We start from the raw sequence: 13,256 nt of genomic DNA, 5'->3' as shown, positions 1-13,256 counted from the left end.
TTAAATAGTTCTATAAAAATCTTGTATTAAGAGAAAAAAGAAAACAGGTTTTCAGATAAAAGATCATTCTGTCTGAAAGTCTGCATAATACATAGTCACTCATAGCCAAGGAAGATGTACTCTAACTGGGATGGATATAGTAATGAACAAAGAAATCGAGAATCTAGTTTATGATGCAAGGCTACGGGATTATCGTTTACATGAATGATGAACGAAAAGAACCGTTATCTCTAAATCCAGTTGGAGATAAACATTAAGTAAGGAGGGAGCTAAACTAGTTAGTGGACAGTGTTGATGCAACAAAATAAATAAGGCAAAAAACTTATTTTTGAACAAGTGGGTTTCTAAACACTGAAATCTTGAAAGAGCTTTATTCTAGGTATAAGTGAAGCATCTAGTGAAGTTAATGAAGAGAATAAAATTTTTGAAAGGGCTGTTTTACTGACAGTGAAACGTCTTCATTTGCCCAGTAAGACTCATATTTCTAACTTTGTTTTGCATTAAAAGAATACTTAACTTTATAGAAGTCACTTTCACAAGCCTGTCCTGCGCTTTACAGACTCATGCAATAGTTACCCGATGCAGGTTTTAGTGAAAAGTTGGCCAGGCAAGCGAGCTAGAGAAGGAAAGCACACAAGGAAAAGGCAGACAAGAGAGGGAAATGTTGGAGCAGATTAATGTTTGATTCAAAGAGACATCAAAGCATTTAAAAATGTTATTAATTATTAATAGCCACACATAAGTTTAGTAACTACTTAATGGTAAAGCTGCCTGTCAAATGCTGCCTCACCTACAATAGTTGGTGAAACAGATTAGCAAGGTCTTACCTGAATTTTTCAGGTATTCATAAGAATGGCACATTCAGATCGTTTAGAGGGTTGTAGACCTTAATGAAAAGTGATGTATACAAGGAAATATTTACAGTAGTACTGAAGTTTCCTTAGTTATGCTGAAATTGTTTAGCTGTCATAGTGGTTTTGCCATCAACAAACTACATGTTTCTGGAAGTCATTATTATCTGGTAATAATAATTAGGTAGAGGATCTATCTGTACACAAAGTAAACAAGTTGTTCTTTATCCTAAACTGTTTATATCTAGTTCTCAAATGTTGTTTATATTTTCAGTAGGTAGCCCCTTCAAGAGAATGCAGTTTAAAATTTTCCAAGAAAGATGCACGTTTAATATTCTTTGATGTTCCTCCTTCCCCCGTTCTCACAAATTATATAGTTAATAATGTTCTTAAGTGGAAGAAGTCAGAAACCACAGGTCTCTTAAAAACAAACAAAACCCCACAAAACAATTCTGTCTTTCATAAAAGGTTATAAATCAAAAATATTGTTAAGTGTAGGAAACATCTAGGGAAAAACAATTGAAAAACAATTGGTGAGGCCCTGTCACAGGCTGCCCAGAGGAGCTGTGGATGCCCCATCCCTGGCAGTGCCCAAGGCCAGGCTGGATGGGGCTGGGGGCAGCCTGGGCTGGGGGAATTGTCCCTGTCCTTGGCACGTGGTTGGGACTGGGTGGGCTTTAGGGTCCCTTCCCACCCAAACTATTCTGTGATTTCTATGAAGCCCCACCAAAAAATAATCTCCCAGATCATCAGTCTGCTGCAGTTTTAGTATTTGCAGGTTCCTTTTTCTTTATTCTGTTGAGGTCTGTCATTTTGGTCTGAGATTTTTAGAAGTGAATATTTTACTCAATCAAAATTTTTGTTGTATTAATGCTAGCAGCAGTGGCCTCAAACAAGCCACTTCTAAAGTTGGCACAGGAAAAAATATGTGGTGATGACTCTAGCGTTTCTAGCAGCAAATTAATGTCACACCAAATGATCACAAAATATTCTCACTATATTTCCATCATATGGATCTCTGAAGTTTTTTTTTTTTTTTTTTTTTTTTTTTTAATTTATTTTTAAGTATTTTTCAGCCAAAGAAGAACATAGCCTAATTAAGGCTGTATTTTTGTTCAGTTTCACTTTTTGGGGTCTAACATTTTCTTCAAAAGTGGGGCTAACTCTCAGGTAAAAAGAAGTGTTTTTTTTCATTGCCACTTTAACTCATAAATAGCTGAAATTTATCAGACTTGCCAAGAAGCCATCATTTTAGGTAGAATACTTACATGTGTAAAATTTGCCTCAGAGCGGCACAAGGGCATGAGCATCTGCAAATTATGTCAGAAACTGTAGCATAGAACTTGATTCTAGTAGCCAGCTTGATTCTAGTGTAGCAAGCTTGATTCTAGTGCATATTGTGATACATTTACTAATGAACAATTTAAAAGAGAGAGTTCGGCTTAGCTTTTGTCATCTATCGTGCATGATAATCAAATACTCTCGTATTGAGAAAAAATTATTTACTGTTCAGCAGCTTTTGCTGAAAATAGGATTATTATTATTTTTTTTTTTTAGAAAACAATCTGATTTATTAAATGTAAGGCAAAAGTACTGTCTCATACTGATCTAAATTCAGAACACAGACGATCAAGTCAAGTGGGCAAACCAGCCTTACTGAAATTGCCACTTGCTTTCTGTAGCAACATAGTTTAACTGTCACATGCAGAAATGGAACAAGCAAAATGTGATTTGAAATGAAGTCTGCATCTAAAATGATGTTTATAAAAGTTGCATCATTTAGGGACATCACCTGATAGAGACAGAGATATCATAGTAAAGCTTAGAAGTTCCCACTGGTTTTTACAAACATTTCCCAAACTTACAGGAATATACAAGTTCAAAATTGACTTCTGCATATCTTTCCTTTAGGGAAGATAAGTAGGTTTAAAGTCTTAGTCATGTCCTCAACTGGAGATGTGTTGTGGCAAGAAGGTTTATTGTCCTAACATAGAAATCATTTCTTTACAAGGGTGTATAATGTATTTAAGCTTTGTCAAATCTCACACAAAAATGCCAGGTTCTATAAATTTGCAGCAGTCCTATAATAAAGGAGAGATGCTATGGAAAGCAGAAGCCCTGCATATGGTTCTGATCTCATGCCCTGAAATTCAGTGGAATAATAGTCATGTGAAACTTTTGTGAAATGAGAATCAGGCTTGAGGATATCCCAGACTGCGTGGCTATTCTATTCTGCCCTTGCTACATGTGGTTTGAGTTTTCAGTAGCACTTCCTGGATTTATTGCATATTTATGTAGAAGGAGGGTATGCATCTCTTTCACTCATTAATGCAGAAACTTAGAAATTACAATTTTTCTAAAATTTATTTTTTTTAATTTATTTTTGAATTTACTCACCTCCTTCATCATACAATCCAGAACATGGTAGTCATATTTACAGGTGATTCCTATCCATGCAATATCTCCTCCTGTGGATACCTAATCTGATTTTATTCACCTAAAATTGGGAGGATTCAAAAATAAACAAAACCAAATGCACTGAAGATATGCCTTCTATTACAAAGCTTTACATATCCAATAGTACTTGACCAGACTCTTATATTTGTGCATATATAGTCTTCATACAGAATAGCATCAGTTACACATACGAGTTGGCATCTCTTTGCAAAATTGACCTCTTGTTTACAATTTTATACTAATCACCTTACTGATCTTTCAGTATTGAATTTATTTGCTTTTGCAGTGCCCTACTCTCTACTGTCTGAATATTAAATGTGTTTGTTTTCCCAGAGGGCTAGAGAACATTGGACAAAAGGGTTCAGCAGGAGAGAGTGAAATAAAAAGAGGTTGTGAGTCTTTAACCTTGAGCCTGAAATGAATGTGAACCAAACTCAAGATACTTGGCTTATATGAAGCCAGGTAAACATTCGAGTATAAGCCCACACACTACCAACCATAAGACATCTGCTGATGATTAACAGGCCTTGTGTATTTTACCTAGATGGTTGTATTTAGGAGTGAGATTCTGAACTTCATCTTTTCTTCTGAATGGACAAATTTGTAGTTACTAAAATTTTAATTATTTTATTCTTCTTGCCTGATGCAGTATAATAAATCTAACGTTCAAGGTGGGATGAAACTCAAGAGTTTTTTCTATTACAGCTACAGAGAAGAAAGAAGTGGAAACTTATAGCCATGTCAAAAATGTCCTGAAGTGTTGTCCCCACAGTCTTTTGTTTAAAAGCAGTTCATTTTTTTCTGTTGTCTCCATTACTGTGAGAAAAGGGAGCTGTATCACACTGTTTGTCTTCCCTTGGCATTGTCAGTATCATAAAGAAACCTCATCAACATGAGCTCCACATAGTCCATAGAAACCAACACCTTTTAGGTTCTATCCATCATGGGTATGTCCCTGCTTTTAAATGCTGTACATTCTGTGAAGTTTATTGGCTTTATCTTCAAAAAGTAACCACGCTTTGTTTCAGCAGAGCCCCTAAAACTTTTAGAGTAGATATTACTTCATATAACCTTGAACTTACTTTAGCATGTATTTAAAAAAATGTTGCAATTGGGCCATGTAACTCTCAGTAAATAATATTTTCCATTACTTTGATTAAATAGGGTAGTGCTATTATGTATAAATTAAAATACCACTTTTGTATTCAGCTGTGTTTCCACTAACATACCGAAAGAACCAAATTTTGTTCCTGCAAACAATAATTTGATACATTAAGGGAAAGATGAACGCGCTCCCCAGGGGCAGCTTTTAGCGGCTGGGGGAGGGGGCGCCGCTGGCTCCGCCTACGCCTCGTCAGCCTCCCGCGCGAGGGCTGCCGGGTCCTGGCGGCTCCCTCGAGTAGGCTCGAGGCCGAATAAATTAGCCCTGCCTGGCCCGATCCCCCGCTCCGCCGCAGAACGCGGCTGCCCCGGAGCCGATCGCGTCGGCAAATGGCCGAAAAAAGAGAAGGAAATTTACTAGAAAGCTATCTCTTACTCTCAGATTTAGGGATTTCTGCAGATCTGGCCCTTATATTACTGTTGTAATCAGCAAATGAGTTACTTTACATATCAGTAGGTCTAAACTACTTTAAGCTAGTATTTTTTTATTTTTTAGTAAAAGTCACTATGAACAAGCAGAATCTATGCCAGTAGCATCTAAGTGCTCCTGCAAGACTTTAATAGTCCATGCCAGAACTTTGTCATAGATCTTTACATAAAGTGAAACAACTGCAGGCTGATTGTATGTTCTGCAATTAAAAACCTTCAGATTGCTCTGTAAACACATTTAGTCCAAGCAAAAGATGTTAGTGTAGTGTTTTCTTTCAGTGGGTCATCAGTTTGAGCAGTCCCAGCAGAGTATTGAATTCAGGTCACGGCAGGCAGGTTTGCATAACTTGTTTTCAAATAATTCTGTTGGTTTCCCCCAGCTGTGTAACACGCAAATCAGCTAGTTAGGTTGAATAAAAGCTTGGCATTAAATGCAACTTTTACTCCAAATTCTGGTATTAAATGCAGTATCAACGCACAGTTTTTATAACACTTTAAATCAGTTCTTATCCTACCGTATCCTTTTCTGAGACTTCTGAAATCTTGCTTAAGCAGAATTTCAGTGGCTTCAGTGTTTTTTTAGCCTACAGAACTTGGAGCCTCATAAAATGAAACTTAAGTTCATCCCTTGCTAGCCTGTAGAGGCTTAAATGAAGTTTGTGTGGCCTGAAGAAAAGCTTTAATTTCACTGGATACTACAGAATCTGTACAAGCATAATGTGAAATTGCAAGCCTTTTCTATTTAACTGAAAATCTAATTTACCTTTATTTAAAAAAATAAAAAAAAAATCTAGCTGGCAAACAGTACCTAAATCTATACAATAAAAACTGGCTATATTCAAAATATTTACTTAGTCGATAAGATATAGTGAACAGCTGCAATTGAGTAAGATGATTTATTTTTATTCAGATAGCAGAAATCATAGGGATCTTTGCAGAAAATATCACCCTATCAGCCCATATTATAAAGTAAGCATGTTACAGAGAAATTCCCTGATTTAACTTAGCACAATGTGGTAACATGTCTTAAAGATTGCTCTGGCTAACATGCTGTTTTTTTCATTATTTAGACTAATTACTTTGCAGTTTAAAATACAAGATAGAAAGGCCTAAATAATGAGGGAATTAGTATGTCAACTCTATGAGTTCAAATCCTATTTTTAGTAATGCAGATGAATCTTTTGTCTCAGTCTGTTCACTACAGAACCATAACACAGCAAAACACAATTCAAAGCAATTCAGCCTGCATAAAGCCCTGCTTTATAATTCCAGGTGCTCTGTCAAATAAGAGGTGCTAGGTGCACCATCTGATTGTAGCATGTAATCTTTACTCTTCTTATCCTCCTCTCGCCTTGCATGCCTGCCAGCCTCCTGATATCTTCCAGTACCCCACATCTGGCCAAGGCCATTCTGCACCACTCCGGTCCTCTTATTTGAAACATAAGCAGTACACGAACCTGCTTTTTGTGCTGTGCCCTGGTGTTACCAAATGTATTTCTAAAGAGAAGGGAGGGTATTTGGCCTCTGACCAAGGGCCATGGATCTGAAGATGGCATGACTTCTGCTCTCAGGATTTTTGAAAGATAACGAATATTTAAATGTAGAGAACACAAACAAGGACAAAGGTCAGAGAGATCAAAATACAAGTTAGCCTCTTTCTCAAATCTGCTGAAATTCTGTACGGCTTGGACAGCTCCAGCCACAGGATCAGCTAGATCCCACAGCTGGAACGCGGTGACCCCATGCCATTAATAAAATACAGTCTGCTGATTCAAGGAGGAATTAAAGCTTTACAAATTAGTGCTGTATTAAACCAATCAGTAATGTGCAGCATATTCACATGTAAAAAGATACACATACCTACCGCCAACCATTTCAAATGCGTGTGGAAAAGCTTTCACAATGCCTGCTTGCACCTTTTTTCTGCCTCTGCCTGTGTTTTGGTCTCCCCTTTAAGAAATGCTAAAAATTCACTCATGAACTACATGGAAGTAGAAGGATAGAACTCATATTTAGTCATAAAGCATTTGCCAACAGATCACATTTTTGCCATTCTGTTTTTTCCTCTCTGCCCCTCACCCCCTTCCAAAAAGTTATGTTTTTTCAGTAGTAACACATAGCACATTCCTTCACGTCTTTTCAGGACCAGCAGGTCACTGGGATACAGACAGCATCCCTCCCTTTGCTCACCCACAGAGCACTAGCGTCCCCACTCTGCCATGCTCCTCTCTCTGCTCCTTTCATTTCCTACTGAGAATGCAATTTGCACTGTGGCTGACAGTCTGATGGGCTGAGCCTTGTAGTTTTTCACCCATGTTCCTATTGTCAGGTGGCTAACAACATAAAATTTATCCTGGCATAAGTCCGCTGACCTAGTTTAAAGACTGCATATATGGCATAAATTGTGTCGCTTTCAGCGTCTAACCTTACAAACAATATTAAAACTGAGACACAGAAAATGAAAGAGCTTGCTGTTTAACAATGCAATTCAAGTCAAACCAACAATCAATACATTATTTTATTATGTTTTCTATATATTAAAAAGTTAAATGGCTAGAACAGTGGGTCTATACTCGAGTGTTTACCTCACATATGCATGAAGGAAAAATAAAAGTTGGTTCAACAATACGATGTTCACATTATCCAGGCTTCCAAGTGTAGTTGTTGTGTGCAAGTTATCTCTGTTCATGTGGTAACTGTGATTTTTTTTTTTTTCCTTTTTTTTCTTTTCCCCCTGTGGTAGCATGATTATGCTTAGTATTTTGTCTGCTTGGCTTTTTGTGCTCTTGGCTGCATTCATTTAGATTTTGCTTTAAAACATTGATATTACTGATAGTTTTTACCCTTGGCTCCTGTGTGTCTCATACGTACCCATCAAACTGTGTCTGTGTTCTGTGCTTTTCTGTTTGTGAAGTGTGATATGTTATGTGTAATTTTTTTTTTTAACAATACAAAAGAGACTTTTTTAATTAAAAAAGCCTTCCTACTTACTCACTGCAAAACTATCAACATGCATGGTTTTATATTTGCATTACAATTAACATGGCTTGTCTTTTACTAGGGATGTACCACACGAGTGGATGTTCGCTTTCTTTAACCAGTACTTCCCATCAGTTCTTTGATGGCTTTAAACTTGATTTATTTTAATATTGCAGTTGATACAGATATTCAAAATGCACATAACTGAGCCACTCGTTTATGCATATAACATCCAGAGACTATGGACTTCAGCTGCCTGCACTGCCCTAACCATATGCTACATTCTTCACAAAGTATTCTCTAACACAGTGTTGCCCTTTAAAGGTGCTACCTCTGACATCTCCTTCCTTTTCTCCCCCCAGATCCGCGTCGTGAAGGCATTCCGTAGCTCTCTCTATGAAGGTTTAGAAAAACCAGAATCTAGAACCTCTATTCACAACTTTATGACTCATCCTGAATTTAGGATAGAAGATTCCCAGCCCCACATCCCACTCATTGATGACACAGACCTAGAAGAAGACTCTGCTCTCAAGAAAAACTCGAGTCCACCGTCTTCGCTGAACAAGAACAACAGTGCTATCGACAGTGGAATAAATCTTACAACTGACACAAGTAAATCAGCTACCTCTTCTAGTCCAGGAAGCCCAATACATAGCCTGGAGACATCACTTTAGCTGAAAAGGTCACTGCAAAAAAAATAAATAAAAAATAGTAAAATAAAATAAAAACCACAGCAACCGAAATATATAAATATATATATTAAAAACATTGCTGGCTGAAAAGCTGTTTGAACTCTTATTCACTCTGAGACAAGTGAATGAATTGTTGATCACAATGGTTTTGGGGAAAGAATGAATGGCTGATTTACATACCCCCTCTTGCTCCCTTTCAGAAAAACAAAACAAACAAAAAAATACCCTCCTGCATGAATGTACTGTACACTTCTGGCCCTTCTTTCTCTCTTTTTGTTTCCCTTTATTTTTATTTCATTTTGTTTTATTTTTCCTCCTTAAGCAGGAACTGCAGAGGACTTCTTTCTGAGGCTATTTATCCAATTCACTGGTCTGTGAGTTTTTTGAAATGCTTGTGTGGCATGGACTCAATTGTATAGATTAATTTAAATAACTTTTTTGAAATTGCAAAGCTTAACTTGCACAGTAGATTTGCACCAGTTGGACAGAGGAACTTAAACATTTATGAGACTATATATAGAGATATATACATATAAGTATATACATAATTAATTATATATATGTATATATCTATCTATATATATATAGCTATATATATATAAAGTTTCTTTGTTGGCATGTTGCCTTGTTTCTGCTCAAATTGCTCTGACTATTTTAACTTATTTATGTCCTAAAAAAAGAATGTAATTTGTTTACAAGCCTGTAGATAATATCCTTAACTATTTGTAGGGTTAAGAAAGCACTTCCTGCCGAAGTAGTATAAAAATGGCTCAGCTCAGCTCATTGAAAACGTCTGTAATATTGCACCCTGGATATTTTATTACAACTGTGTTCTGATTTCTGCCTGATTTTTATTTTTATTTTATTTTTTGTTAAGTAATGTAGATATTGCTCGTAAATAACAAAAGAAGCCAAAATATAACACATTGGATGTAGCATTGTGATCCTATATACAGGGAGGTAAACCAGGCTTCCTTTGTTTCAAATAAAAATCAGAATGATCAGGTTCTCTCTTTTTTTTTTTTTTTTTTATTTTTTTTTTTTTTTCCTCTGATAAACTGCTTGAATTTGTTTTGGTGCAACAGATGATAATGGAGGCTATTTCATTCTTTAAACATATGGCAATGGCTTCCAAAAATAATTTTGGAGAGAAGGAATGTGAAACTGAGTTGAGTTTATAAATAACAGACTAAAAATAAGTTATATTTGGTTTGTCTATATGGAGATCAAACTAATGTTAAAATATTGTGATATATTGTGTTAATCCTTTTCAGTTAGTAATTTAGGCATTTATTTCCTTACTACTTACAAAGTATGGGCTGTTGGCATTTTGGATGAAAATTACTGTAGGTTGTTGCTTTGATTTTTTTTTTAAAGAAAACTGTCATTTCTGCACTACTAGGTCCGACTGAAGCTATATTAATTGTGTATCGAGATATGCTTTGTGTGATTTTGTTTTTAACCAAGCTTGTCTTCCTGTAGTCACAAGGTATACTGTAACAATTGTTTTACTTAGAGCTTTCTACAAAGAAAGCTATTTGGAAAACCTGCAGTAAGAGGATGAAAAATATTTTTCAAGATGGTAACAGCCCTGGTAACTTAAAATTTATGAGCTTATATAATTGCTATGTCAACCACTTGAATGCTAAGCACTTTGTGGATCACAGATTTTTCATAAATAATTTTTGTATTTAATATAAAGTTTGCTTGGAGACTTTTCAGCATATGATCTTTTCCATAATTGTACAGTGCAAAAGATATTTTGAATTACACCATTGATTAAGCCAGATGTGTTGAAAAACACTCTCAAACTAGCTTGATAAATTGATTTGTTAAGGTATTACTGGTTGTCTTAAAGTTGGCTAATACCATGGTGCATCTCTGCAGTCACAAGAACTAATCCAAGCCAGAACTCTCCAAAACAAGATTAGACTCATGGCCAAACTGCAGAATGAACTGATAAAGTGTTTTCAGGGTGCATCAAGACTATTCAGCCAGGTAAAGCTCAAATCAGCTTGAATTGCCAGCTTCCGGACTTTTGTGTAGAAGCTTGAATGTTTTTGGCTCAAACTCTTAGTTCGCTGATCCAAACTTTTCACTGACCAACAGAACAGGTCTTGGGAGGCGTATACAACTCTGTTTTCAACAGATAGTGGTACCCGTTTCTTAACAGTAAAAAGCTAGCATGAAAGCATTATTATTTTAGCTAATTCCTAGCAACAAAGTGATTGAAACTCAGTCAGGATTGTTCTTCGCTTTGTAAATATGGTGATTAACCTTTGTATAACATGTATTGGGTTTCTATGGCCTATTTGGGATATCATATTCAGAAGAAAAAAAGTGTTATCTATTTACAGGGAAGCCTCTAGCTTTGGACTTGAACATCTTCAAAAGCTATTAATACTGGAACAATTTATTTTCAGCATCTTAACACTGACTGTTTGCCTTTTTATTTTCAAACACTTCAAAATTTTTCTTGGTTTCATTTTTTTTTTTTTTTTAATTTCCTGTAGGAGTACCCCTCTCTAAGGTACCATTTGCAGACTTGAAAACTGTTAAGAAAATGAACACTGCATTCTGTGTATATATAGTAAAACATATATAAACTGAGATGCATAGAAAACTTGGGCTTTTGTGAGCAGAGACTGTGCTTTATGTATATGATAAATGATAGATTTTTTTTTTTTTTTTTTTTTTTAAAGCAGAATAGCTATGACCTTTCAACTACAAGTCGTGCATCACAATTCCTTTCTTTTATTGCTTGACCTCTCTGTGATGGGAACAATGGATCAAAAACCAAAATGATCAGTTTGTTAAAATTCCCTGCAATATATAAATGCTCGCTCTCAACGTACTGTACTTAGCAGCATGAGATTTGTGGACAACAATACAGTGGTACATTGGCAATCCATCCCACTAGGGGTTATTAATATATGTTCATTCATCTGTTTTTATGAATTTTTTTATCTAGACAATAATTGTAAATAAAGAACTTACTCTGTCTGTTCATTTAATACTATGCAAAAGGTTATGCTTTCTATTGTTATTCTTATTCCTACAGTGTGATGCTGGAATGTTTGTGGTTTCAAAAAAAAAAAAAAAAAGACAAAAGTAAGTAAAATATGTGATGTAAATTATTTTATAGTTTGAAACAAAATGATAAAGTTTTACTCTTGCTGCTTACTGTCTAATAGATCTCTCTTGGCAGGAGCACAAGTGGAAAAATTAAAGAAATAAATTCACAAAGCAGCATGAACAATAACAGTCTGAACGTAACAGCTTTCTTTATTTTCACTTGAAGTCATTAAATCTAGCGTTAGGTTCCCACTGGCATGTTTTAATGTAATCATGTATGCCAATGCTCTGGATTGGCAGCAGGAAGCCTGCTGACCAGCCAGTGGTTGCACTGGCTACCTCAGGCTTTCCTTACGCCCAGGTGCTGAGTCAGCCCCGAGTGCTTTGTATTCCCGTCTGCTGCACGACAACGGAACCCCTAGAAAGAAAGCTTGGTCCATGCTGTGGTGGTGCACGGTGGTGGGAATGGCTGAGAACTGCAGAGAACTTGGCTGAAATTAGTAAGTACAGAACAAGGAAGATGTATGAAGGTCCTGTCAACCTGAGTATGAAAAAAAAATAGTTTAATGTTGGTCCTAAGATGAGCATCAAAGTCTGTTTCCCTATTACTCGGGACCAGATTACACACCCCTCCATTAAGATTACTTTTTGCATCTCTTTCACTCTCTGCCACTATTAGAAAAATTAGCTTTGACACCTTTTAGAACTGTGGGTTAAGGCCAGGAGGTCCATTTCCTGCCAGTTAAGACCTACCCTAAAATCTCTGCATATGCAGTGCAAGGGACAAATGAGGGGTTGCCCATTCTGCGGTTCAGACACTCGGCTCCAAAAGTTGCTAGCGCCTCCCACCCCCAGCCTGGACTAATGCACCTGTTCCATGAACAGATGCAGGCTGTGACCATGCAAAATTACTGCTCTACCAATGGCAAGGTTTAGAAGTTAACCAAACAGGAGTACAGATTCCAGCTTCTCGTACAAGGTGTGAGGTAACTGTCATAACCACAGTTTTAGAGGTAAAATGCTTCAAATCACAGACTTTCTTGTCATCTTAGATTTCAAGCTTTTACATGCAAATTCTGTATAAGAAGCATCTGATAGCAGCACTGCCAAAACTACCACAAAATAGTACTAAAATAGGAGAAAAGTTACCAGTAAATAAAAATTTATTCCACAGAGTAAATTAACAAAAACCCTGCCAAAAATTGTTGTTAGGGCATACTGTTGGCCTGTGGCTTTCTTGGACAAACAAATTGTGAGCTCAGTCTAGGTGACAATCTGACCTTTTTTTTTTTTTATTATTTTATTTTTATTTTTATTTTTATTCTGTCACTCATTTACAGGTCCAGTTGCCCTCCTTTCTACACACGTAACTCTATTTACAGCCTCAGCCCAGGTGCTTTTGGCAGGGCTCTTCATCTCTGTAATAAGTATGCACATGCTAAAGTGTTTGGAAGAAAGAGGACTAGGATTGTTCAGTGGGTTTTAAGTAACATATATGTTAATCTTCTGTCAGCTTCAGAGGTCTATTTTAGCAATTGCACCTCTTCAAGATGTTTTTGACATCTTTGTAGCACAGCATGGAAGTGAGCCATGCACGTAAATTTAGGAGAAT

The 13,256-nt window shown here is 36.4% G+C and overlaps 1 protein-coding gene across 18 annotated transcripts in view; it reads left to right on the top strand.

Annotated features, from left to right (window-relative positions):
• The window catches only part of ATP2B2 (ATPase plasma membrane Ca2+ transporting 2), a 405,121-nt gene extending 393,290 nt beyond the window's left edge, over positions 1–11,831 (top strand). For 13 of the 18 annotated variants that reach the window (XM_035337444.1, XM_035337435.1, XM_035337434.1 and 10 more), the window contains one exon: positions 8,240–11,831. In XM_035337444.1, the coding sequence (XP_035193335.1) occupies positions 8,240–8,551 (312 nt within the window). In that variant the 3' untranslated portion in view covers positions 8,552–11,831. Of the gene's footprint in view, positions 1–3,641; positions 3,698–8,239 lie in introns of all 18 variants that reach the window. The other 5 variants (XM_035337437.1, XM_035337438.1, XM_035337443.1 and 2 more) reach the window with 2 other exon arrangements.
• The last annotated feature ends 1,425 nt before the right edge of the window (positions 11,832–13,256 follow it).

This window comes from Oxyura jamaicensis, chromosome 12 (genome assembly GCF_011077185.1).
Source record: "Oxyura jamaicensis isolate SHBP4307 breed ruddy duck chromosome 12, BPBGC_Ojam_1.0, whole genome shotgun sequence".
Classification (NCBI taxonomy): domain Eukaryota; kingdom Metazoa; phylum Chordata; class Aves; order Anseriformes; family Anatidae; genus Oxyura; species Oxyura jamaicensis.
Note: the sequence above shows the minus strand (reverse complement) of the source record. Positions and strands in the feature narration are given on the sequence as shown.